The sequence below is a fragment of the Colletotrichum gloeosporioides genome, assembly GCF_011800055.1.
Source record: "Colletotrichum gloeosporioides strain Lc1 chromosome Unknown consensus_66, whole genome shotgun sequence".
Classification (NCBI taxonomy): Eukaryota; Fungi; Ascomycota; class Sordariomycetes; order Glomerellales; family Glomerellaceae; genus Colletotrichum; species Colletotrichum gloeosporioides.
Genome location: NW_025544711.1, coordinates 1,566,506 through 1,591,788, shown reverse-complemented (window position 1 = coordinate 1,591,788; position 25,283 = coordinate 1,566,506). Strand labels below are relative to the sequence as shown.

General features: G+C 51.9%; 9 protein-coding genes across 9 annotated transcripts; 4 read left to right on the top strand and 5 right to left on the bottom strand.

Annotated features, from left to right (window-relative positions):
• Positions 1 to 2,927: 2,927 nt before the first annotated feature.
• Positions 2,928 to 3,866, bottom strand: GCG54_00015065 (D-erythronate dehydrogenase; the record flags this gene model as incomplete). The annotated part of the gene is made up of 1 exon (XM_045414882.1): positions 2,928 to 3,866. The coding sequence occupies one exon, from the start codon at positions 3,864 to 3,866 to the stop codon at positions 2,928 to 2,930; it is 939 nt and encodes a 312-aa protein (XP_045261004.1).
• A 451-nt stretch (positions 3,867 to 4,317) lies between these two features.
• GCG54_00015064 (uncharacterized protein) lies at positions 4,318 to 5,375 on the top strand (the record flags this gene model as incomplete). Its single annotated transcript, XM_045414881.1, has 2 exons — positions 4,318 to 4,370; positions 4,436 to 5,375. 2 exons carry the CDS (start codon positions 4,318 to 4,320, stop codon positions 5,373 to 5,375), a joined length of 993 nt encoding a protein of 330 aa, XP_045261003.1.
• A 409-nt stretch (positions 5,376 to 5,784) lies between these two features.
• On the top strand, positions 5,785 to 8,120 carry GCG54_00015063 (uncharacterized protein; the record flags this gene model as incomplete). Its single annotated transcript, XM_045414880.1, has 4 exons — positions 5,785 to 5,873; positions 5,934 to 6,007; positions 6,081 to 7,470; positions 7,544 to 8,120. 4 exons carry the CDS (start codon positions 5,785 to 5,787, stop codon positions 8,118 to 8,120), a joined length of 2,130 nt encoding a protein of 709 aa, XP_045261002.1.
• Positions 8,121 to 8,251: 131 nt separating this feature from the next.
• GCG54_00015062 (putative 2-hydroxyacid dehydrogenase UNK4.10) lies at positions 8,252 to 9,525 on the bottom strand (the record flags this gene model as incomplete). Its single annotated transcript, XM_045414879.1, has 5 exons — positions 8,252 to 8,368; positions 8,433 to 8,672; positions 8,735 to 9,092; positions 9,191 to 9,412; positions 9,482 to 9,525. 5 exons carry the CDS (start codon positions 9,523 to 9,525, stop codon positions 8,252 to 8,254), a joined length of 981 nt encoding a protein of 326 aa, XP_045261001.1.
• A 471-nt stretch (positions 9,526 to 9,996) lies between these two features.
• Positions 9,997 to 10,917, bottom strand: GCG54_00015061 (putative fructose-bisphosphate aldolase; the record flags this gene model as incomplete). The annotated part of the gene is made up of 1 exon (XM_045414878.1): positions 9,997 to 10,917. The coding sequence occupies one exon, from the start codon at positions 10,915 to 10,917 to the stop codon at positions 9,997 to 9,999; it is 921 nt and encodes a 306-aa protein (XP_045261000.1).
• Positions 10,918 to 11,369: 452 nt separating this feature from the next.
• Positions 11,370 to 13,401, top strand: GCG54_00015060 (putative quinate permease; the record flags this gene model as incomplete). Its single annotated transcript, XM_045414877.1, has 7 exons — positions 11,370 to 11,429; positions 11,520 to 11,547; positions 11,620 to 12,346; positions 12,412 to 12,463; positions 12,538 to 12,716; positions 12,817 to 12,956; positions 13,016 to 13,401. The coding sequence occupies 7 exons, from the start codon at positions 11,370 to 11,372 to the stop codon at positions 13,399 to 13,401; spliced, it is 1,572 nt and encodes a 523-aa protein (XP_045260999.1).
• Positions 13,402 to 15,195: 1,794 nt separating this feature from the next.
• GCG54_00015059 (uncharacterized protein) lies at positions 15,196 to 15,613 on the top strand (the record flags this gene model as incomplete). Its single annotated transcript, XM_045414876.1, has 2 exons — positions 15,196 to 15,439; positions 15,507 to 15,613. The coding sequence occupies 2 exons, from the start codon at positions 15,196 to 15,198 to the stop codon at positions 15,611 to 15,613; spliced, it is 351 nt and encodes a 116-aa protein (XP_045260998.1).
• Positions 15,614 to 17,794: 2,181 nt separating this feature from the next.
• On the bottom strand, positions 17,795 to 19,570 carry GCG54_00015058 (uncharacterized protein; the record flags this gene model as incomplete). The annotated part of the gene is made up of 2 exons (XM_045414875.1): positions 17,795 to 19,238; positions 19,296 to 19,570. 2 exons carry the CDS (start codon positions 19,568 to 19,570, stop codon positions 17,795 to 17,797), a joined length of 1,719 nt encoding a protein of 572 aa, XP_045260997.1.
• A 1,112-nt stretch (positions 19,571 to 20,682) lies between these two features.
• Positions 20,683 to 22,271, bottom strand: GCG54_00015057 (uncharacterized protein; the record flags this gene model as incomplete). The annotated part of the gene is made up of 2 exons (XM_045414874.1): positions 20,683 to 22,137; positions 22,185 to 22,271. The coding sequence occupies 2 exons, from the start codon at positions 22,269 to 22,271 to the stop codon at positions 20,683 to 20,685; spliced, it is 1,542 nt and encodes a 513-aa protein (XP_045260996.1).
• Positions 22,272 to 25,283: the final 3,012 nt, after the last annotated feature.

The following is a 25,283-nucleotide window of genomic DNA, read 5'->3' as shown; positions in this document are numbered from 1 at the left end:
TCGGTGATGGGTGGCCTTGTTGTTTGAATTGCTTCCGTACTGACTGGTACCGGAGTTGACTGGCTACCAGAAAGGTTCTGATCGGCTGTTCGGAAATATTACAAACATAAGGTAGGTACTTATCTAGGGAGTAATTTCAACTAGTTCACAGAATGAGATAACTTGTCTCCATAAGTAACGATATTGACCGCTACGCAACTTGAGGGGCCAGATGTGAAAATAATATACACCTGGCCACTGATGGCGTTCTGATAGAAGCTTGCTTCCCCATTAGGTAGCGCCGGATTTTGGAAGACGAGCAGGCCATTGGCAGTCGCGAAACCTCTCGTGGCCGCTCCAGCTGGGGGATTGCTTGTGCTTCGGAGCTGTCTGAAGGAATATCCAACATCGTAGTACAGTGGAATACCCCTTGTAAAGAGCTCTTGTGCGTCATTTAAGATGAAGACGCTGGCTTGGTCGCAAGTTGGCGGATTCTCATCCAATCCAGTACTGATGAAGCCGCCGAGATCTCGTTTGCGTATGCGCTTCGTTCTCTCGGGTGGAGCTGGAGCAATGAGGAATATCAATCGATTACCAGGTATTACTGATGTTGTAGAAACGGGTGGCGACGTCGTGATGGCAAAAGAGCCAGATAATTCGGAGATCGCAACCGTCATAGAGGCCACATAGGACGTGACTTCAGCAGCCGTCGACGATGTCAGGAGCTGGCTGGTATGGACTTGGTTGGCACGGACTCGGTTGGTATCGAAGATCCTGGGATACGTGGGTTTGTAGATAGCGCGGGCGATGTGTCTTCTGACCCGGCGGACGTTGCAAAGATCCCGGAACCTGTGGACGCGGCAATTGACGCCGATACGGTCATTGAAGAAGACTCTAATGGCGACTGAGCTGGACCGGGAGGGGCAGTGCAAATGGCTTATGTGAAGTCTCGGGCCGATGAAAAACATCGCTGCCCCTTTGGCAAAGAGACATTTGCATATCTGTCTCGATCGATTTGCGTTTGGGCATGTTAGGAGAAGGAAGGGCTGAAATCCGGACAGGGAGACAGGAAAGTATGTACGCTGAAATTAGAGAAACGAGTTTTTTTGCCATTCCCGTTGCACTAGCACTCTTATGCAATATGTAAACAACAACGTGTCTCTCATCTGTGAGACATTGCGAAACAGGTGAGTTCCCGGGTAGTCTGGGTGCCGGATCTCACCCGTCGTGAAGATTGTATATCATTGGGGAAGCGCCACAAATCTATGCTTTAGCTTGCCCCCTGCCCATCACAACTGCGCTCACCAAGGGGTCCATCTTCGAAAGGCATATACCGCGTTGCTTCGCCACCATTGCACGTCAGCCTAGAGGCATACATACGCTGCTGGCACATCGGATTTACGCCCAGGTTATAAGCACAACCGCCAACTTTTTCTCCGCCATTATAAGTACAATACGAAGCACACATCATGCAAGGACATCGTTGGATACCCGCAGCCGCCATCACTTCCGCCGCCGCCGTTTTTGCGGCACCGGAGAACATCACGCTGACATGGCGAACTGCCATAATCACACAATGATTCGCCTTCACGTTCGAGACCCCCTCGTTTTGCAACGGCCATTGTGTCAGACCTTTCGTACAAAAGCCAGCAGCCCAGAATGAGCCGATCACGGTGCAAATACAAGCTCCTAGCTGCAACTCTTGTGGATGCGACGCCTGCGCTCATACCATAGCGTATACGACGACCTACGATTCATTTTGCTCCACCGGCCTCTCGCGTCAAGTATATGCGGTGACAGAGACGTACAGCGGGGTTGAGGCGAAGCCTACCGTAGTTTCGTTGTCAGTGCCACTCGGCTTCACGGCCGAAGTACAGACCTGCACGACGTGCGGCGACAAGCCGGTCACGGCCACAATTACTTACCCGGTGCCAAACGCTGCATATATCACGGGCATATCGGGGCCATTCCCTGCGCCACCCGGGGCAAAGAGCTACGAAATCAACATGAGCGGTTCACTTGGGGCTTCCCCCTCGCAAGATGGCGATGACGCTGGGGCTGGCTTTGCTTCTACTGCGGCACCCGTTGCAGCACCTACTCTGGATTCCGCAGCTGGGTCAAATCTCACTCCAGGTCCGGGTCCGGACCCAAGGCCAGCATCGGGCGAGGCGAATGGATCAGGACAAAACTCTTTACTGGCTGGAGCGGAGTGGAGTGGGGTGTCCTACGGCGACTCTGTTGTCGCGCCGAGCCTTTCAGTTGGACAGTACGGCAATCCGGCCGTCTCACCGACCTACAGTCTCCCTGGATTGGGTCACACTCAAAGCTCAAGCTCAGATTTCGAAGCGACGCCCTCATTTCGTGAGTATTCTTTACAAGACCACAGCATCAACGATTATTGTTCTGACCAAACTACAGCTGTAGCATCGATCAGCATCGTTGTGGTGACACAGGGCTCGACAGGCTGTCCGCCTTTTTATTCCCGGCTGGGGCTTGCCGTAGGGTCATTCATCATTTTTCTTACGAACATCCTGTGAGACATAGATATTGAAAGGGTTTACCCCTTCGGTTCTGTATATAACCGTGATAGCTACTTTTCAACGTTATCTTGAGAGAAGTAGGAGGGCTCTATACACCACATACATAATAGAAGATAGATGCGTAAACTTTCGATTGAGAGTAAACCGAGAGCAAAGTGAGAAGCCTGACATACAATCAGAAACACCAGAAGATGGATCTGTTTGAACACACAAAGAACGGACAGAGATATTTCACATATCAAATGGAATACCGGAGAGAAGACCACGATCATGAACCAGAAAGGCCAAGAATATTACGGAGAAAACATAAAGAACGCAATTTTACCTGAGTAGCACAGTCTTCGAAAGCTCCTGTTTATACACCCATGATGATCCATTTGGTCGAAGAATCTTGCCTTCACCACAAGTTTACATAGTCTCCAAATAGTCTCTTGCCGACTGAACAAACGAAGTGTCCTGCTTCATCCCCAACGATATGGCTAGGCTGTTATCGAAATGATCGGCCCAGGAATACAGCAAAGATCTTAGCTCAGGATCGTTCTTCTCTTCAACCAGTAACAGCTTATCCTTGCCACCAACCTCCTCCAAGGCGTCCAACATGTCCTGTACCGTTACGCCGAAACCTGGCATATTTACGGCTCTCCGGTGTGGGGGCAGAGCGTCTTTCGGTAAGGTCAAAGCCCCCATCAGATTGTGGACCAGTGTCTTTGGAGAAGACATCCAATGACGCCAAGCTCGATCTTTCAAAGGGATGGTGCACTTCTGGCCATTGAGTGGCTCCCGAATCACCCCCGAAAGAAAGCTTGACACTGCTGCACTGGGAGGGCCCGATCGGACGGAGATGGTAGGAAACCGGAGGGCAAAGCCATTGATCATGTTCCTACGGGTGTAGTCATTGATGAGGGTTTCGCATATAACCTTCTGACAACCGTAGGACATTTCCGGACTCGGTATGTCGTCTTCTGTGACATTCTGCGCGGGGACCGGCCTGCCGTACACGGCTTCACTCGATGCGTAGAGAACGCGAACGCCGGGACATCTCTTGGCGAGTAGACTCAAGACCGAGCGTGTTGCATCAACATTGACGCGATAACCCAGGTCGAAGTTTGCCTCTGCGCCGGAACTCATGATGCCATGGAGGAGTATGGCTGCATCGAGACTCTCCGGTATCACCTTTGTCGCCTCATCGACCAGATCAGCTTTGATGAGCTTCACGTGGGATTTTGAGCCGGGTACGGGCGGCTCGATAACATCGGTTAAGATGAGCTCATTGCTTTCGTCTTCTAACAATTTGCTGGCGACAATCTGACCGATGAACCCGGCGGCGCCAGTGATGAGTACGCGCATTTTGGTAAAACCTTTAGCAAAAACGTCAAGCTTCAGCAAAATCTTTACAAGTTTTGCTCATTCATAGATTTCTATCACGATCATTTCGAATGTTTTTAATTGCTTCCATCCTAAGATTCGCGCCAGACGTCTGTCCCAAATCCCGCTCGGATCTAGATCTGGGTGCCGCCACGGTCTGATGATCCGCCGCTGGCAGCAGCCGCGAAGATGAGATGTCCCAACCGGGGGATTAATACCCCGGTGGCGCCAGCGACGCCTGGATTATTCGCTCGAAGGCTACGATGCCGTCAAAATTGCTGTAATTCTCGACCCAAATCAAAGGCATTTATACGAGAAGTGGCGTATTAGAGCAATTGATTGAATCTGATAGAACACTTTACATCAATATCGACTTTCGATCTCACAACGGCTCTCACAACATTCCATCCACGTTTGCAGACTTATTTCCATCATGGTGACCACGGCCGCGAATCCCGCCTCTGTCAAGGTAGACAGCCCTTTCAAGTGAGTAGTGGCTTCTGAGGCTTTATGTGCTTTTACATCACGAGGCATGACTGACATTAATCAAGAATCGAAAACCCAGGCGGCGACTGGCGCGACCAACTTGAAGCCAAGGGCTACTGCGTCGTGAAAGGGGCCATTCCACCAGAGAAGGCCCGTTATTATCAACAGAAGGCTTTCGAATGGCTTGAATCCTTCGACGAGTCTCTCGACATTAACGAGCCGTCAACGTGGAAAAACGCCAAGTTTCCCGTCCAGACAGACAAGAACACCTACGAAAACTATAGCGTCGTCCATGAACGCTTCATGTGGGAGGCCCGCCAGGAGCCGGGCGTTCTCGATGCGTTCACCAAGGTCTGGGGAACCGACAAATTGATCGTTTCGTTCGACTCACTCAACATTACTCTTCCAAATCTTAAGGAGGCGCGCGCGCCCTGGCCCCACGTCGATCAAGCACCGCGCAAGCGTGGGCTGCACTGCATCCAGGGAATAATCAACCTGAGCCACGCGGGCCCCGAAGACGGTTCTCTATGTGTCATGGACGGATCTGCTGCGCTTGTGGAGGAGTTCTTCGATAAAGAGACAGACCCGGCAACCTGGGAGTGGAGGGACAATCGCTACTTCGATGACAAAGACATGGAATGGTTCAAGGCACGGGGGGTACGTCCTGTCAAGGTTGAGGCTGAGCCTGGGGACCTTATTCTTTGGGACTCGAGGTGCATTCACTGGGGTGGAGAACCCACAAAGAAGAGTGACGTGGTCCGGACTGTCATCTACGCGGCGTATGCGCCTGCTGAGTTGGCATCAAAAGAGGCCCTCGAGGAGAAGAGCAAGGTTTTCCAAGTGAACGGGGCGACAACCCACTGGCCTCACGACAACATCAAACTCAGAGACATGCAGGCGCGCCTGTCTGATGGTAACGTCGACCCTCGGAACCGCTCGGAACCTTTGGAGAAGCCGATCCTGAGTGATCAACTGCTCAGACTGGCCGGTGCAAAAGCGTACTAGTAATCTGCGAAGGGGATGGAATCGGGACGTACACGTACTGAAACACCGACAACACTCACTATTCTTGACATTCATGTTCAATTAGTTTGTATTTCTCATAGCTTCAACGTTCATTACCGCCACATCATGCACAAACAATTGTTGTGACTGCTCCGGGAGATGATTGCGCCGGATCGCGGGAGGGATTACCAAGGTCTAGTGGGTTACCCCGCGTGTAATGCCACATAACCGGGGGAAGGGCTTGGCTTGCGGGGAAGCATGTTCGTCAGACCGTGGTCTAATTGTGGAGATGAGGTCAGGACGGACTGCGCGTTCTGTTTCCGCCCAAGTTTGCTTCGAGCATTGAAGCACGTCTGCTTTTTGTTTTCTCACTTCCAAAGGTAGCATCACTGATCAATGATACTCCGAGATGCCTGCCCAATCAGCGAACGAGGGTGATTCTGATAACGAGGAGGGCACCTACCGCCCTCGCAAGAGGCAGGCCGTGATATCTAAAGCGTATGTATTGCAAATTACTTCACTGGCTCTTTAAAAAGACTGGCTCAATTGGATTCACAGATGTGAGCACTGCAAGGTCAAGAAAGCTCGATGTGACAGCTCTCGCCCTCAGTGTGGCATGTGCCAACGGAAAGGTATATCATACTCTGATGTACTTTGAAAGGTTACTTTGTATCAATCATAACTGACTCGGAAGTTATTACGCAGGTGTGGTATGCGAGTACAAGGAGAAGGGCCAGCCCGGTTTACGTCCAGGCTATGGCAAGGCAGTTGAGCAACGCCTCAGCTTGTTGGAGGACAACATGCAAAGCATGTCTCGTACGGTACAGGAGATCCTCAGTTGCGTTCAGAGTTACCAGAAAAATCCCATACAGACCCAGCCGCAGGAGGCTCAGCTCTCAGCATTGGGTACATCGCCCGATCCCGCGCCGACGACCAGTGATCGCGAGCAGCAACAAACAAGCCCTTCAGATAGAGAGCCACTCTGGCAACCGGTCTCTGTCTCTTTGCCAACTACTGGATCAACTGCAACGGCGACAGATCTTCATATGTTTGCCGCATCGCCGCTGATGGAAAGGATTGACTCCCGTCCTTCCCTTGAGTCGTGGGATGCAACAAACACTCCACAAATGCCGACAGTCACAACCGCCGATTCATCACTGCCACCTGAACCAATAATTCGCGAGCTTGTCGATCTTTTCTTTGAGCACGTATATCCCTGGGCGCCACTGCTCCATAAGCCAAGCTTTCTCTCTAAAGCATTCTCCCCGGAACAACAAGTTGTCCTCCACGGCATCGTTGTAGTCGCGTACAGATTCTGGAGAAAGGCAGTGCCTCCCGCCGAAGTTCGCGAAGCATATATAAAAACATCGAGAGAACAAATTCTTTTGCGATCAATCGACGTTGCATCACTCGCATCAACGCAAGCCCTTGCTCTTCTCGCCATTGATGCTATCGGGCAAGGCCCTGGACCAAGGACATGGAATATCATGGCCATGCTCGTGACATCGACGCGCCAGCTTCGCCTCGCCAGCACCAGTAATACAGCACTGGACCCACGCTCATCCTCCCTAGTCGACAATGATGCCCCAGACAAAGGCCAAGGCGGTGACGATATGTCCATCAGCGGCAGCAGTACTGACATTCACTCGAATATCGAGGAAGAGCAGAAGCATCGTCTGTTCTGGACTATTTATACCCTCGATCGCTTCTCTAGTGTGCCTCTTGGCCAACCAGGCTCTATCGACAGCAGGTTGATCAAGCTACCATACCCGGTCCGTGACGGTGAATGGGAACAGAATGTAGTGCCTGAGTGGTTTCAAAGACCATCTCCTGCGAGACCTTATCTTGACCATCGGAAGCCTGTCAATCTTTGGCATTATTACATCGACGTCCTGACAATGGTCGACCAGTCAAACCAGCTGCTGATCCAGCCGGTAAACCTTGCCCTACCAGCTAGCTGTGAGGAGTGGCAAAGCAGCTTCTGTCGATTCGACATTTCGCTGTTCACTTGGTTCGAAAATCTACCATGGGAGGTTCGCGAACCCCCCACAACTTTTGACCCAGTCTGGACTTTGGTCCATGCTACTTTCTACCTGTATGTGTGTGGTGTTATCGCGGTCTCATCCAACCAAGTTCCATGGGTCTTGTAGGGACTGACTCAAATGTAGAATCAACATTCGCATGTATACAGTTGCAGCGTTCCCCTCGACGGCCTCACCTTACCTGAAGCCCTCAACCTCGGCCCGAAGCCGCTGTCGGCAGGCGGTTCGCAGCGTTGCTAACCTCGCATCTTCTCTGGCGTCTCACCAGATCCAACAGCTAGGACCCACGTTTCCCTTCGTGGTGTGGGTTGCCGCGCGAAGCCTGGTTATGCTCTGGACAATGGGGTTTGAAACCGCGCGCGGAGCTGTGCCCGACGACTTGGAGGCTCTCCTGCATACTTTGAGACAATCAGCGATACACTGGCCATGCAGTCAACGCTATTCAGATATGGTTCAGTTGATTGTTGATACGAAGAACAGTCCTTCTGGACCAGTCGGTCTGGAAATATTCATTGACACCCGTCGAACAGCCTATGGACTTCAGAACAGGCTGGGAGCTCTGGTTGACTGTCAGGCTATGGCCTTGTTCGCTGGTTCTGACGACTTTCTTAATGTCGGATTTTCGGACTTGCTCAACTTTTCTGGGCCTCAGGTTGGGCTTAGAGGAGTTGGCAGAGAGTTTGACGCAGACTGGTTGTATTAGTAAAATATGACCGAGACAAGAAATGTTCTCTTGTGGCAATATAGGATGTTTATCTGATCCAGTTTTTTAGTCTTTCACAGCATCTTTGAATTATTGAGTCTATACTCTAACTTAAAGAAATCTAGACTCAATTATCGAGAAGGAGCACTTTTAAGCTTTGCCTGCTCTGGAACCAATGTAACCAGCCTTCCCGTCAGAATACCCGACCGCACATTTGAGATAGTGCACTCCTCCATCTTTGTTTTGGTCTGCGATCAAAAGTCAGTGTGATTTGTGTTCATTTGTCGTCGATATGCATTCAGAGTGCCGTACCTCTACAGTCGATGTGCCCATATGCGGTAGCATGCAGACATGCGGGTTTGATAGAAGACCGGGGTGGATGTCAGGCTCGCTTTGGTAGACATCGAGCCCTACTGAGAGAACTTTGCCAGAATCCAAGGCTTTGACCAGGGCATCTTCATCCAGAACGCCGCCTCGGGCCGTATTGACAATGACGATGCCATCCTTCATTTTTTCGAATTCTCCGGTTGAGATGATGTTTCGGGTATTGACCTGTGATTGTCAGGGTTGCTCATACTTATGCAGAGAACAACAGCGGCTATGGTTGAACTCACATTCAGTGGTAGATTAAGACTCAATACGTCGCTCTTTGCAAGTAGCTCGTCAAAGCTGACGTACTCGGCGCCGTCAGACAGAACAGAACGTGATCTGTTATGATAGATAACCTTCATCCCAAACATTTCCATCTTTTTCTTCAGATTGATGCCAGTGCCGCCGAGACCCAGAACACCAAGAGTTTTGCCTTGGGGATCATGGCCAAGAGGCCCTGGAGGTACGTGGCCCGTCCAAGTCCTATTACGTATGGACATAATGCCGTTGTTGAAGCCTCTTAGCGCAGCCAGGATCAGAAATACAGCGGTGTCGGCCGTAGCATCGTCCACAACCTCGGGGCAGTTTGAGACAAGAATATTTCTTGCAGTGCAAGCTACCACGTCAATATTATCATACCCAGCCCCTAAAGATTAAGTTCTAGTCAGAGTTACTGCGCAGTGGTTGTTGGATTATCTTACTTGCCATTGTGACAGATGTACTTAACGCTTTTGGGGAGTCCCTGCACTAGCTCCTCGTCGAACTTTCCGGTGACTGCCAGACTGTAAGGTGCACGATCACATATGGCAACAACTCCATCCAGTTTTCCACTTCGAAGCTCAATGAGAAACTCTTTTCTGCTAGTTGATTGAGTCTTCACAAGTTGTGCATGCTCGGAGAGTGAATCCCAGGATGCAGTTGCGCTGGAAAGATCAGTTCCGTTTCAGGTTGGCGGCTAAAGTGAGTTGACTTGGAAATGTTCGGTTACTTACTGGTCAATTTTGCCAAGAAGCAGTACCTTTGCATGCGCAGCCATGTTCATACCCATGGATCCCAAGTGGCTCGACCTGAAAAGGAAAGTAAGGCCTGAGGGAGTGGTACACAACAGTCAAGTCTGGTAATGGGCCGGCGAGACTTGAGGCGGACTGTACCTTTCTATGCCTTCTTGACCGATAGAAGCACTTGTACCGCGCGGGGTAAGCTGGAGTATCCTTGTCTTCATTCGGCGGGCTAAGCGGAGACCCGCCGGCTCGTTATTGCGCCGTCAAGTGTTGGTACAATCAAACCCCGCGCACAGGCAACTTTTCCGAGAATATGGGAATATGGTTGACGAGCATCTTGCGACCTTTGTGCCACACCTTCCAGGAGTCATACTCCAGTTCAGCAGGGCTGCTTGGGATGGAAGACACTGAGGGTATTATGTGCGAGGGTCATCGTGAAAATGGTGTTTCATAGGTTTTGCGACAACTGAGTGTTCTATGTCTACTTAATGTCTTTTATTTAAGTCCTATGCTTTACCCGTAGACATTAAGAAGTCCATGTGGTACTCCACCACATCCTGCATTGCCTTCGTCTGCTCCTCGATGACCGTCGTCAAGGGGACTTTGCCAGTCAGCTCGCCCTGCACCTTGGTCCATGCTGCAGCCACAGGACCATTCACGTTGACCTTTGCCATGCCGTACGAGATGCATTTACGCAACAGCTCCTCTTGGAAATACTTCTCGTGGGCGCCGTGGAGCACGAGGCGCACACGGTCCCCCACAGTCTGCCGGACAGTATCGAGGCGAGGGAAGTCCAGCTGCGGTCCCTTGGGCCCGTAAACCCCATGAACATTTCCAAAGGCAGGTGCCAGCCAGTCAATACCGCAAGCAACGAACTCCTCCGCTTGTTCAGGACCTGTGAGAATCTCTTCCATATCGCCCGTGTCAGCGATGCCGTCTTCACAGCCATTAATACGGCCAGGTTCCGCTTCGGTAATTATGCCGCGTTCATTACAGTACTGGACCAATTCCTTGGTGAGCCGCAGATTCTCTTCTTTTTCGTAGTGGCTCATGTCGACCATAATGCCGTCGAAGCCGCCCAGATCAGCGGCCCGCCTGATGATGTCCGGAGACTGGGCATGATCCATGTGAACACCGATAGGAACGGAAGCATTGTCAGCCGCTTCGGCTGCCGCATGCAGAAGAAGACCGTCTGCGTACTCAATAGACCAAGGGAAGAGCTGAATAAGGGCTGGCGATCGCTTTGCTTCTGCCGCGCGAACAGTAGCAACGATAGCCTCGAGGTTGTAGCAGCATACGGCCGCAATAGCATAGCCACCCGCTGATGCCGCATCAACGATGGCCTTGGCGCGGTTGTTTTCCAGCTTATGGGCAAACCCATTGGTCTCGCTATCGATACCATTGCTGTTGACTCCATTGATTGCCATGGCTGCGGTGTGGTGATTTCAGAGATGAAGCAACGAAGTAGGGCAACATAGAAGAATGGTCGAAGGCAGCAAGTCTCAAAGCTGATCGACATATGGCGCATGCAAGTTAATCCCAGCCTTCATTCTTGTAGGATGACATTGGACGTGTTGCTGGACTCATTCAATATGCGAGGGATCATTGCTCCGGTCACTGACGATCCGGTGCAATTACACGCCTCCAAAGGCGGGGAATCTCTAAGCACCATGCATGTTCTCCGGCTTGATGATGTCCCGCCAAATGACGCGCCCGGGAATTCAGTTCCGTCATCGTGGAAAAGCCGCCCCACTATACAACTGAGACGGCCTGCATGTTAATGCAGCTTTTTCGGGCGTTATGTTCTCGTGTCATCTACTGCTTTGCGGCAGACTCTTTTTCAGTATCGAGGTCAGGTCTGATCGCAATCGCTATCACCATGAAGGACCACTACACAATCCTCGTCGCGATGTTCGCGTGCCTGGGCACCTTTCTCTATGTGAGTTCTTAGCCTCCGTCGCAGAACGCATTCATCACGTAACCACGCGGTTGGAAAGCAAACGACTGATGAGTTATACTTGGGCTTCAGGGATTTGACACCGGCATCGCGACGACCAGTAAGATTTCCCCTCCAAGAAAATCGCGCCGACTGAGAATCGAGAGTAGTAATTGGACTGACATGTTGATAGCCATCGCTCACTTGAGCTTCGTCGAATACATGGATAACCCTTCGAACGCCATTATAGGATCTGTAAGATTCCTCGATGCCTACCCGTCAACCTTTCTAACTGTACAGGTGGTGGCAACTTATATCGCAGGTGAAGCGGTTGGTGCTATCATGCAGATCCTCATCGCAGACAAACTCGGCCGTCTCCGTTTCATGCAACTGCAATGCATCATTGTAAGTCTTGGATGTGCCATACAGACTGGTGCAGTCAATGTCGGGATGTTCCTCGGAGGTCGCATAATAGCAGGCATCGCTGTCGGGGCCCTCAGCGGCACCGTTCCCGTCTACCTCTCCGAGATAAGCCCACCTAAGATCCGTGGCCTCATTGGGGGTCTCAATGGCGTTGGGCTTGCTTTCGGCACTATGACTTCAAATTGGGTTGGTTTTGCCGGTGGTTTTGCCCCGTATGGCCAGGCTCAGTGGCGCGTGCCGCTTGGCCTCCAGATCCCATGGGGTATTGTCCTCTTTACAGGTCTCGTCACGTTCATGCCGAACTCCCCGCGTCAGCTGATACAACGAGGCCGTGTCGAAGAAGCGAGACATGAGTTCACAAGAATCCGAAGCGACCTACAATCACATGTTGTGCAAGAAGAATTTGGACTCATGAAAGCCCAGATCAAGTTCGAGATGCAGAGGGAAATCCCAACATTCAAAGAAATCTGGAAAACGTATCGACGTCGCATTTTAGTGTAAGTTGAATAGGCCAAGACCTTGTACCTACACAGAAAGAGCTGATCTTAGACCCTTGATCCAGTTCGGTCTCAGTCCAGATACTGACAAGCGTCACGGGAGTCAACGTTGTCCAGGTACGTGAAAGCCAACGAAATTTCTTGTCGTCTTCATTCACACACTAACAACGATTCGAATAGTATTATCAAAGTTAGTGGATCAAGACCGTGGAATACTCAGTATGTTGCTAATACGCTCAGCGTCTCTGTATCGCTCGCTCGGCATCGATGCGAAGACGATACTCGCCCTCGCCGCCGTTTGGGGTACCTGCGCATTTCTCGCGACTACAGTATCTGTTCTCATCCTGCCGGATAGATGGGGTCGCCGCAAGTAAGTAAAGTGTAAACTGGATCTTGATTACCGTGTCATTGATCATTAGACTGTTGAAAACAAACGGGCTTGAAAGCTAACCTCTCACTTCGCACATCAGGATGCTTCTTGCTGGAGTCGCTTGGGTCATCGTCATTGAAATCTACTGTTCTGTCATGCAACGCTCGTTTCAGAACACAGACAATCGCATCGGCAAAGGCTTTGCCATTTTGGGCATCTATCTATTTGCTGTGGGATACTGTGAGTTGACACATTCATGCAAATCTGGGTTTTTGTCGTTGCTAATATGAAAACCACAGACAGCCTCATCATTCCTGTCACTTGGATCTATGGTGCCGAAGTCCTCCCCATTTCCATCAGAAGCAAGATCATGGGCGTCGCCGCTGCAGCACATTACATTGTTAACGTTGGGGTTACTCAAGCCGGCCCCAGCGCATTCGCCACAATCCATGAGAACTACTACTACGTTTTTGTCGGTTGCTGCAGCGTATTCTTCGTTGTCATCTATCTATACTACCCCGAAACCAAGCAGAAAACGTTGGAAGAAATTGCAGCCGCGTTTGGTGATCGTGTGGTTGAGATTGAAGACCATCAGGCAGCGAACATGATGACTGGCACAGAAGTCAAAGGCGACGTCTCACTGGAGCACTTGGAAATGGACGCAAAACATAGCTACAAAGTTTAGTGCGCATGTTTTTCGGTAGAGACTGTGATTAGAAACTTGAGAAAATGTCAGCCTATGGGGCTCGTCTTGCCCATCCTGCCCCTACAGTCCAACGTTCTTGTGCAGCAAATCCTTGCGCAATTCTCCAAGGTGGCTGAGGTCCTTAGCCCATGCTTCGCCGCAGGCCGGCGGCCCGACAGTCTGCCTGCACTTCCCGATGAAAGGCAACAGCCAGTCACAGTAGCAAGTGCAACACTCGCTGTTCAAAGAGCAGCTGGTGCCCTTTGCCAGACACTGTTCGACTTTCTGAGTCTGGTTAGTTTCGATACTCAAGAGTGCTTTTTGTTGGGGATTAAAACGTTACCGGCTCTCCGTTGGCTCCAAGAAGACGCTCCAAAGGGCTCATCTCCTTCTGGCTCGATTCGGTAGGAATGGCCGTAGCCATGCTCAAAGATGCGAGGCTCTGCAGAAATGTGGTGAACTTCATGATGGTTTATATGATAACCTTTTCTGTAGCGCAAGAAGGGGTTTGTTGTGTTGTTTTCATTCAAAATCAACCAAATTGAGCAGATAAGAGACGTTCTTATATGCAAATCAACACCTGCTCCGCTCAGACCCAATGCTGACGGCATACTTTGACCTGACTACCCAGAGAGTCTCTAGTGATGATGATGTGGTACTCAAAACCCTTGTGGCTAGCTGAGCTCTCCCAAACAAGCCACTTAGCCGTCCCGGCGAGTTTTATGGCTTAGAAGCAGCTCGCCACTGTTGCGATCATCGAGCTTCCATAGCTCATGTGCTCGATTCAACTGCTCCTTGGCTAACAAGCCGAGCCCCCTTTTTGAGACGTAGTCGCAGAGAAGTAAGCCCTAGCGGCTATTTTGCTCCCTTCTCAATCAGAATCGCGGTTTCAATTGGTTCACGATCTTTGGTCGGCGTCTGAGCTGAGCTAAGACACAGCCTCAAGGTCCGCCGCAGGATTTGCAGAAGAAAAGCTCGAGGAAGGTGACAGTTGAAAGTAATTATGCAAAGACGCCGGGAAGAGTTGCACCCGTCAAAAGGTTTGGAGGTTCGACTAAGGGCATGGATCATGGCTCCAATGATATTGATAGATGAATGTAGCTGGGCTCATTCAAACCTCAGTAATTCTGGCTAGTGCATAAGGTAAAAATTATATTTTCCGGGAAATTAAATGAAAACTCGCAAAATTGAATTCGTTATGTAGCTGCTGATTTTTTGGTCTTGCGACAGCCCTCGCAACAGATGAAAGTTAGCCCAGAGTTGCAAGTTTTTCATTTCTCGCATCAAATTGGTCTTTTTCTTTCGGCTCTTGACGTCATCCTGTTCTCCCTTTGGAATGTGATCGGGTGCGAAAATGTTACCTGAGGCGGCTGAAGAAAAACGCGGTCGCTTTGGACTAATAGACCGCCTCTTGAGTGAGGCTCGTAACTGACTCCCACAATCCGCAATTGCTGCCCCTGGAAACTTTGGCTCATCGCATACCGACAATCTCTCTGGCTCCGCGGGAACCAGCCCAAAATGCGGAGCCAAAATAGATGAACCTACCAATCACAAATTGCCGATCCTTGTTTCCAAGAGTCAAAATCCATATATAGATCATTAAGCTTGGTGCAGACTTGCCAAATGTTCCCCACTGCCCCTCGTATTTGGCTTCAGTCCCACAATAACAACCAGCATATTTGAGCAGTGACCTCACACCCGACAATAATAAAATAGGGCGATTCCCCATGCGCGAAGAAATCCAACTTCACCGACAACTCCTCAACTCCCCCAACACCCATCACGACACCCAAAATGCAGTTCACATCTGTCCTTCTGGCCCTGGCCGCTACCGCCAGCGCGACCCCCATCATGGGCAACATCAAGATGTTCTACGATGCCAACGCCGACTGCAATGGCGTGCCCCTCCAGACTGAGGGTGGCCAGTCTCTTGCCATTCCCCCCGACTACATCAACCAGTGCCAACTTATCCCCATTGGCGTCGCCAACACCACCTACAAGAGATTCTCCGCCAGCGGATTGACACCCATCTTCAACTGTGAGCAGACCCCTTTCCCTTGGTTGCCGGAATGGCCGTGCAGTTGACTGACTCGCGTTCGCTACAGTCGAGCTCTACACCGACAGGGAGTGCCAGCAGCTCGCCACTAACGCCTCGAATGTCTGCGTTTCTGACATCAAGTCATACATTCCTCGTCGCAATGACGGCAACTAATTTGCGATGGTCGGGTACAAACTTGTGGAATTATTGCAGCGAATGAAAAAGGTTGTGGTGGCGATTACAGGAGAATGGGACAATGAGATAGATGCATGGCAATTGGCAAAAACGACTCGATTTGCATTAGACGGCTAAGCCCCATAACGAATAGACAAAATGTACAAAACACTACTACATGGGACAACACGTGCTGTAAATGACTTTTCTGGATTTCAGAACAGGAATGGCATTTCGGAGTTAATCCAGTTCATGCTCATTCAAGCGGGCCTCGGGGCATGTAGTAGGCCATCTGAAAAGGAGGGCAAAGACATCATAACTATTGACATCAGGGCTGACAGGTCAATAATGTAGTAACTCCGCAAAGAGAATCATTTCGGAACCCCTCGCCTGTCCTCTTCGTGTGAGATTTGACGAGACGACACATCATAATCTCCTCCAAACCTCGGAATGGGGTGAATGATTGCAAGGCACCGGGAACACGAACTAGACGCAAAGCTTCTGCGTGATCATTGGTCAATCGAAGGTTTTTCGTCATAGTGTCATGGCGTCAAGCTGGCAGATGTGTAAGCTGTGCATCGAGACGATCGGACCTTGTATCAATGGACTGGAGAGAAACCAGGTTTATGAAAATACCTAAGAGTGCCTGCCTCCAGTGTACTTCAATATCTTGAGGGGAGCTAAAATTGCAGTGAACATGGCGTGGAGTCACGGACGGAAACACGGGCGCCGGCCATGGTGTGCATGTTAGGTAAGCTTGGAAACTCCATGGTCTGACATGACAACTTTAATCAGTAATTATCGGCAAGACATCGCTGGATCCCAGCCGAACATCCCAACCATTGGCCACTGAGATCTTTGCGAAGAACGGCCATAATCCTGAGCGACAAGTAACGCATTATCAAGCTGTTGGACTAGGAAGACTTTCACTGGATCACTATCTTGATAGGTTTCGTTGGCTGTGGGTTAACGTAACCGAAACTGATTTGCCCGCTGCCTATGAAATCAGGCGATTCAAAGCTGTCGAGACAACAGCGCAGCCACAAAACCAGACCAATTAAGTCGATTGAGCAGGTGCGCCGATTGCCTAGCGTGGAGGCACTCACTATGCCTGCGTTGCGTTGTTGTATCTCAATAGCTTATGGAGCTGGTTGCTTCACTAACATGTCTCGGCAAGACCGTAAGGGTAGCGTCGGCCGCTGACGCTCGTATGTTTGACGAACCGCCTTCCGTTCTCCTCAGAACATTTAATCTTTCGGGGGTCTTTCTTAGGGAATAGAGGAGAGGGTGTTGCAGCGAAGCTGCGTCTAGTTGGCTTCTTCCATGCCGTAACAAACCGTAAGTTGCGGTTAGGTACACGTGGTAGGTCAAAACCAGCTGGCAAACAGTACTTTACGACTCCGTTAATATGAGGTGATAGCTTTTCATCGCTTAACTATGAGATGTTTACCGTGAATGTCGTTCAATGCCTTGAGGGAGGTTAAGATTGCAGTGAAAAGTATTGCGCCAGGCAACGTGGCGTAGCTTCTAGTGTAGTTGGAGCGGCATTGACACGATCCAATGAAATTGTTGTTAGTAGACGACAACACCGTCCAAGGCATTGAAGGTGGCGACATGCACCATATCTAACCAACTAGCAATGTCAGACCCGAGACCACCGACGTGCAATATAATCAACTTCAAGAAGGCAGCGAAAACTACTTAACACAAATACCGAAATCCCTTGACAATTGGCTGCATCGAACGGTGCTGTACAGATACGGCCCAATCAGCAGTTCCAGCTAGTCATATTTCTGCTTACGCTACACTATTCCATTCCTGTTCATTCACTACTTAGCCAAATGTAAATAGTAGTGGGGCTTCGGGCGAACAAGACCCTTACTTGGACCTCTGCGCGGTCCGAGGCTCCTACACATCACTGTGCTTGCTGTTTTATCTAAGGGGGTGATGCGGAATAACGATCAGTAATACGACGTCTCTTCTGCTTGGATGTGATGTTGGGAAGAATTTCACATGACGTCTGACTTGGAGACGATGAGGTCTGAAGCAGACGGACAAGGCGCAAGACAGGAGTGCTTTGTAACAGTGGTTGCCCATACGGGGTTCATTATTAGGGGGTATCTAACTATCATCTGCTCGTGTCTTTTGCGATCCATTCAAGTTGCCAAAGCCTGTTCGCCATCAAAATCTGCTGCCACTTGCACCATCCTCAGTTCCCTGGCCATTGCGAACCGCGATGTGTCCCCGCGTGCCACTACCAGGTAAGCCCTCTCGGTTGCTCGAACCTCCGTACTCGCTTGCATTGCTCCAAGTCATCGGCTCGCGAGGAGAAGACTCTGCACTCTCTCCCGCCGAGAAGCTGTAAGTCTTGCCGTTGTATCCGGGCGGCTGCGGCCACATCTTTGGGATGGGGAAGAGACCGCTGCTCTGAGTCCGGCGCTTTTCAGCTGGCTGGATAACAATGCGAACATTACCCTCGCGGGAGCTTTCGCCACTCGTGTTGCTAGGCAGAGGCCCGCTTGGGTCGCGTTGGTTCATGATAGGTGGCGATGCGTCGATGATAGCGGCTGCTGTAGCGGCTGAGGTCATTTGGTAGTCGTCTTCGCTAATGTTAACGTGCTGGCGACGCTTGGAGCGCTTGCGAACGAACCAGATGGCTAGCGCGACGAGTATGATGCCGAAGATGCTGCCTACAGCAATCCCGGCGATTTGGCCATCATCTAGTGCAGGCCTGAGCGATGATCCGGAGTCTGGAACAACAGTCGACGATGTCGTGATGCTAGCAGATGTTTGCGTCGAGGTCGAGGTCGGGGTCGGGGTCGGGGCTACGGTTGGCCATGTGAACCCGTCGGGATCATCCGTGAACCAAGTTGTGATGCCACTGGTCGGGCTAGCCGAGCTCGAGATACTGCTGCTGATTGTGAAAACAGAAGTGCCTGTCTCGTCCAGCGGCAAAGTTGGGGAGAGCGAAGTTTGGACTGGCGTGGAGATAGTCATGCGAACGGAGGCTGTTGTCGGGATGGTCGGCTCTGGGATAATCGTAGACATCTCTTGGTTGCTTGCAGTCGAGGATGGAGTTGGAGCGCCCGCTGTGACGAACAAGGTGGTAGTTGAAGTTGGAGTTGCCGTCACAGACACTATGATGGGGTTCACGACCGTTGCCGTCAAGACGAAGCTGCCCGTCCTAGTCAGGGTTACCGTCGTTTCGATGGTGACAATCGAGATCATGCCAACGACAGTCACCGGCGCATCTAAGACTTGGCGTCGAGCGCCACGGCGTGCGGTAACAAGTGTCGTCGGGGCTGGTGGAGGGGTCGAGTCTTGTAGAGAGGAGAGTGATGTCGAATCCGGTCGCGGAGCCTTGTCACGAGGAAGACCAGTGTTTGCCGACGAGATCGAATCGTCATGGTGACTGGCTACTGGTGAAGCAAATCCTCGTTTCGCCAAGTCGCTCGGGGCTTGCGCGATCGCGACGGTGCTGGTCTCGGTGACGAAGATAGGGTCGACAACGGTCACAGTCTCGACAAGTGTGGAGACAACGACCTGCGTCTCGCTTGGTACCTCGATGAAGGATGTTCTCGTGAGTGTGGCGGTAGAGAGCGACAGCGGCGGCTGGCTCGAGGGTCTGCGAAAAACGGTTAGCGACTCGAATTTGGCCGCGATAGGGAGGGGGGCTTCTTACGTCGAATTCTGCCTGGCCCAGAGATGCATTATTTCTTTGCCATCGTGCCGAGAGCGCGATCCGTCCGACTCCAAGCTCTTTGCTGCCACTTTCTCGCCAGTCTGGAGGTGATGCGCGATCTCGGTACTCGCCTGTCGCGACGCCCGCGATGTCTCCGCATCAACCAGGAGGGAAGAAGTCGATGTTCCGAGAGCAGGAGCGCCATCGCGAACCTGAGAAGCGACGACTGCGGCAAAAGCCAAGAAAAAGGCAAGCAAGATCCGAATTTCCAGCATGGTTGCTGATGTTGTTGCAAGTTGCTAGATCCTTCCCATTTTTGGTGTTGTGAAAGTTCGAAAGGAAGGTGAAATGAATTAGAAAAGAAAGTACGCCGTTTGCCCTTGCAAAAGGCAGGAAAGAACGACAATGGAACAAACGGTGGAAGCAAGCTTCCTTGGACGGGAGGACTGAGTGAAAGGATCGAGCAGCTGAAGAGCGGGTGGGAAAGGGAAGGCGCATTGACATACACGATGCTTCGAATGGAATCGCCACCACTTGGTGCAACACGGAAGTGATGGTTTGAGGCAGGAAGCAGAATTTGGCCGGTCTCCTGCGGCTGATTGAGGCAATACATCTCGTCCAGCCGTCAATAGCTTCAGGTCAAGACAAGATCCGGCATGGCTTGCATGGGGTCTGTGTCGGAGAATTAAGTCTCAAGTCAACCGTCTGAGGTGCGCGGGAGAGCCTCCTCGTCATCCCGGGATGGCATGGGGCCGGCGACAGGCGTCCCGATTGCAAGGTGTTCATCTCAACACAGAAGTATAACAGAGTGAAGTTGCATTGATATATCTGCCGATCTAAGAACGCGCATCAGTTACGGAACTTGTTACGGACCCATCGAACCTTGGCCAAATCGCCCCAGCATTACGAGCCCGGTACGGCACGGGACGGGACGAATGAGCCCCGCGTCAGATCGGCCGCACCTCATCACCACAGCCGGGGAGGACGAAGACGGACGAAGAAGACAAGGAAGACGACGACGAAGACGATGACGACGGCAAAGGACCAAGAGGACGAGAACGAGAAGAACTGCAACGACGGAAGTTGGTTGCGCTTTGGTGATCCCTTGCCGCGACGAGAGACACTCAGGAGGCGGAAGGAAGGAAGAAATGACGCACAGACCCTCTTACCGGGATCCATCCCGGGCAGCACACCCCTGCTCATGTATTACATAAGGTTCTTATCCGCATGTCGGCCGAGACTGATCTCTGATCCCTGCCATCCATCAATCTTGCCAACCACCGACGAAACCTTAGCCACGGGCGTTGTTCGGCCGAATCACAACTACATCACGACACATCACGTTTGAAGGTTTCTTAAAGAAAGTGGCTTGTCATTACGTTGATAATTACGCTGGGTCATCTGGCCGTCTTGGCCTACGAGGAGGGACCTTCTTGTCCTTCTCCCGGGGTATCTCTGTCGTCAATCTTCCACCATCCTTTTCGCATTTGGTGCTTCCGCTGTTTCTGTCAACAGTGTATGTGTCGCCACTGAAGTTTGAAATTGGGCTCATCCGGTTCGGGCTCAAGGGCGCCTTCTCCGCCATGAAGCCTTCTCCTCCAACACCGGGACCGAGACTCAACCTCATCTCCTTCAACACGACCCCATCACCCCTCCCAGACCTAGGAGTGTCAGGCACCTCAAATCTGTCGTCTTGTGAGTATATCGAAGAGCTTCTCTTCGCCTCCCACGTCGCCTCCAACATAGGCCTACCGTCTCCAGTGAGAGGCCGGCCCCGACTCCTCGGCACCACCCCTAATACCGCAGTCCTCAGACTCAGCGTCGTCGGCGCCATGTGTGATATCGACAACACGGGTACAGGTGGTGCCGGCATCCGCAGCTTGTTCAAGTGACTGGCATAACTCGCGTTCCGGCTCCGCGCAAACGGCGTGCTGGGCTCCGTCCATGGATAGCCGTGGTACGTTAAGCTCGTCAGGTCAAAGCTCTCGTTCTCGGTGGCTTCCAGCGACCTTCTCTTCGCCGCGCTCATCAGGCCCGGGAAGACCTTGGCCAGCAGCGGACGCAGTGTCGGAGCGCTGGCGCAGATGAGCGCCAGGTCGCACTCCAGGATCGTCATAACGAAGAACGTGAGCGTGTTGGTCACACCCGTGCTGTTGGGCAGGTAGTGCCTATGCAGGCTGAGCTGAAGACGGACCATGCTCGCTGCAATGACGAATATGCTCAAGCTCAGCACCACCGAGAGCGCAATCTTGTCCCTGCGGGGAAGGTCGAGTCTGGCGACGCAGGGAATGACCATGGCGATCAGCCACGCATCAGTGGCGGAATGAAGACTTGCGCTCGAGATCAACAGCTCTGGAAAGCCGAAGCACATCATGGGCCGCCCGAAGAACTGTCCCATCACCGGATGGCATTGTAGGAAGCTCATCAGCAGCATCGGTACGCTGTACATGAGCACAAACACAACTGTTCCCCATGCAAACAGCCGCTCTCGCGGGCGGGAGACAAAGACCCGGAGATAAAACGCCAGGATGGAGAATTTCGTCAGGCAGAGACAGAGTTGGTAGTAGATCAACCCGAGGTATGTGCGCATAATGTACGGGTTGACATCTTCCAGTAGGGATGCCTCGGATGGGGCCGCCAACAGCGAGGGCGTCGTGGCGGTGATGCCGTAGACGATGCAGAGAGCCGTCGAAAATAGCCACGAGAGGAAGATGAGCGTGTCGTCCAGAAACCATTTGCGAATCACCCATAGCCGCGAGGCAATACGAGCAAAGATGAAGAGAGTGCATACGACGTGCGGGAGGAGGATCCCAGTCATGAAAACCGGGATATTGGCATCGTCCTTTTAGAGGTCAGATACGCACAAACAGAATAAGGCAAGAGCCTTACGATTTCCTTCAGCACCGACGCTGGGACTCTTGGGTCTGGCGATTTCGGGTATGTGAGGTTCATGCCAATGCCCTCGGCGGAAGCCATCTTGCCGTGTTGGCTCTGCGATCGCAGAGATTGGGGAGATCGGGCGTCTTGTTCGTCTGTTCTGTCGCGCCACCTGAAGAGAACTCACGTCCTCGAACCCATGGAGAATGTGTCAATGGTCATACAACATGAAGCCTGCGCAAATCCCAAATCCGGAAGAGCAGCTCATCGGTTTACATACGAAATCCCATCCCCCCAAAAAGGCAACTCCAATCATGCAAGCCACCCACACCACGCCATCCCGGCACCCGAGAGACCCCTACCCCTCCATCCCATCAGATCTCGCTCCCACGGCCACGTCTACCGCCTGCCGAACTCAACCCAGTCCGCTCCAAGCAACGGGCGCACAAGCTCCTTGCCAGGCAAGAGCGGTACCACCTGCTCGCTGCAGGCTAAACCCCCGCGATCGCGATTGGACGGGCGATGGTTTCGTCACTGATGGGACGGGACCGTCGGCGCGGCGAGCGTCGACTACTCAACTTGCACGGACGAGGGAGGATGGACTGAACTTGTGGCATTCAGCCCATCTTTTGGCACCGCTCGAGCTTCACGTTCTTGAAGCCCTGCCGTCCGTCTGTCTCTCTGAGCAAACGAGACGACGAGCTGAAACGCCTGGGAAGGAAACGATCAACCCGTCCGCCTCGCCTCACTTCCATCGAGCTTTTTGGTAAAGCCGTGGGAGCAATAATGAAACGCGCCTCACCTGTCAAAAAATCTTTACTTCCTTTCCCCATACTGTTCTTCGGCGGAAGAAAAGAAACGGGAACCCTGCCATCTCCAACAATGACAGCCAACAACTCGACCAGTCGCAGAACCGTTCTTGGATGCGGGGTGCGGCACGCCACACACATCCGCTCCGTCGCCTCCCCTCCACCCCCACCAACCTGCCCTTCCATTGCGGATCTACTGCGCCAAACGACTCACATGCCCCCAGCTGCAGCGGAATGCCGTCCGGGAGTTGCCCGATCCGGCAGGACAAGTCTGCATCCCGGCGCCGATTGGTGGGCCATTTCTTTCTCGCAGAATGCGCGCGATATCATTGCCGACGTCTATTCGTTGTTGCGGGGCGTCTTCTGAATTGTCGATTCGCGATTGCATTTTGGCTTGGTTGAAGGACGCGGCAGACTGGGTGGCGGTCGCTCGCATCTGGCTGGTTGGGCTTCCTTTTACCCTTTCGCCATGAACAATGCGCCAATGCACTCGTAGGTTGGCCAGCTCAGCAAAGAACGGGGAGGAGGGGGCTAGGAACCAGCACCCCCACCACAGCGCAACTGTTCGTGGTTGGCAAGATCTGGAATTTTGCGAAAAAGGTTTCGGCCCGCCGTTCCCTTGTCTTTCCTCGCCGTACATTTGTGCGTGGCTCGATTACCTTCAGCAGCTCGCGCCAGCGGCCGATGGCGCCCCGGAAGGCGAGATTGGCCTCCCAATGATGGACGCGCGGAGTGCTGCTGAACGGCACTGCATTGGACGAAGCTTCTTCTGCTGCCCCTGGGATACAGGGGATCCTCGAAGTGTCTGGGATGAGCTGTTGATATTGGGTTCCCGGCGTTGGGCGGAGGAAGGCCCGTGGGCTGTGGTTGACGTGCGGTGCCATCTGGTGTGGTGGGATGGAAATCGTCTGTGCGACCACGCCGTCGTGTCTGTGGGGAAGGCATGATGTGATTCCTGAAGTATAGATACGATGGATGATGAAATGCTGGATTTGTGTTTTCTATGCGAAGGTTGCCAAGGGCTCGGGCGGCGCTGGCTAGGTCTCTCGTTTCTGGAGAATTGGGATCGTGATTGCGTTCGCGTGATAGGGGAGCTGAGCGGCATCCTGGCTGGAGGCAACAGATTGCGCCTCATCTTGGCATGAAGTCTGCGCGGCATGTCCTGAGGACAGGTGTTCTTGGCCTTGTGGCTTGGCCCTGAGGTAAAGCTATGCCTCGGGAAAAAACACCAACACGTGCCATAGTGTCCTGAGAATATCGGCAGGCGTCTTCAAGACTTCGCTTTCGCTTTATGTATGGCCGACCTTCAAGCTTGAAAGCCGAACTGAGGTAAAAACATTTCCAAATGAAACCTGAGAATCACGTCTCCAAAGTGGCCCCCAAACCCTTTTCAAACGCCACACGAACCTCCAATCTAGGAATAACATAGTTCAGACGGCAAGGCGATACCGAGGACCCTGAGCCGTCAACCAGTCTTCGTCTCTGCGTTGCTGTCTGCCCCTCCGGCTTGAGACTTTTCCGGGAGAAATCCGCGTCTTGGAGGCGCTGTCGGATACCTCAATCCAATGGGCGGGACGATGATTGGGCAGGCGAGGGTGTCCCATATTCGCAGACTCTCGCAACACCGCACTGCCGCATGGCTCACCTTCGGCATCATCAATTTAGAGACCGCCATTCTTTTCCTGTGTCCTTTTCCCTGGAGAGCCAGAAGGAGCTTCGCCTCACAGGCAGCCTGAGATTGTGTCATGATGGAAATACAATGACAAAGTAGTGGTGATGAATAACAATCAAGAGGCCGCCTATTTTTCCTGTCCTAGAGTAATTACTTTTTCCTGTGGTTCTGTACTTTACTCTACTTTACTATCGTTATCGCTATTACAACTATCGTCGTTATTTTCGTTGCTGTTACTATCGTCGCTGCTATTATCGTCGTCGTTGGTGTTGTTATGATTGTCGTTATCGTCATCGTCGTCCGTTGTCCGTCATACGAGTGTGTAACTACCTAAGTACATACCCAGGAACTATAGCCGCCCAGGGGAAGATAGCTGTCTCGGCATGAGGTCAAGATGCGAGTGTAACGCGAAGTTGTATTGTGCAAGTCTACTTAGTTATCAAGGGGTTTGTTCCCTCCTCAAGTGTAAACAGTCGAACGAAAACCTGACAAAGGAAAAATGCAGCGAATGTCTATGCCTCAATGCCTGTTGTCAACCGGAAGCATATTTCAAGCCCGCTGGCCATATTCATTGTGACGCCGTTGTTTCCTTGGTATTCTCTCCGTCCGGACCTGCTACGAGCAATGGTG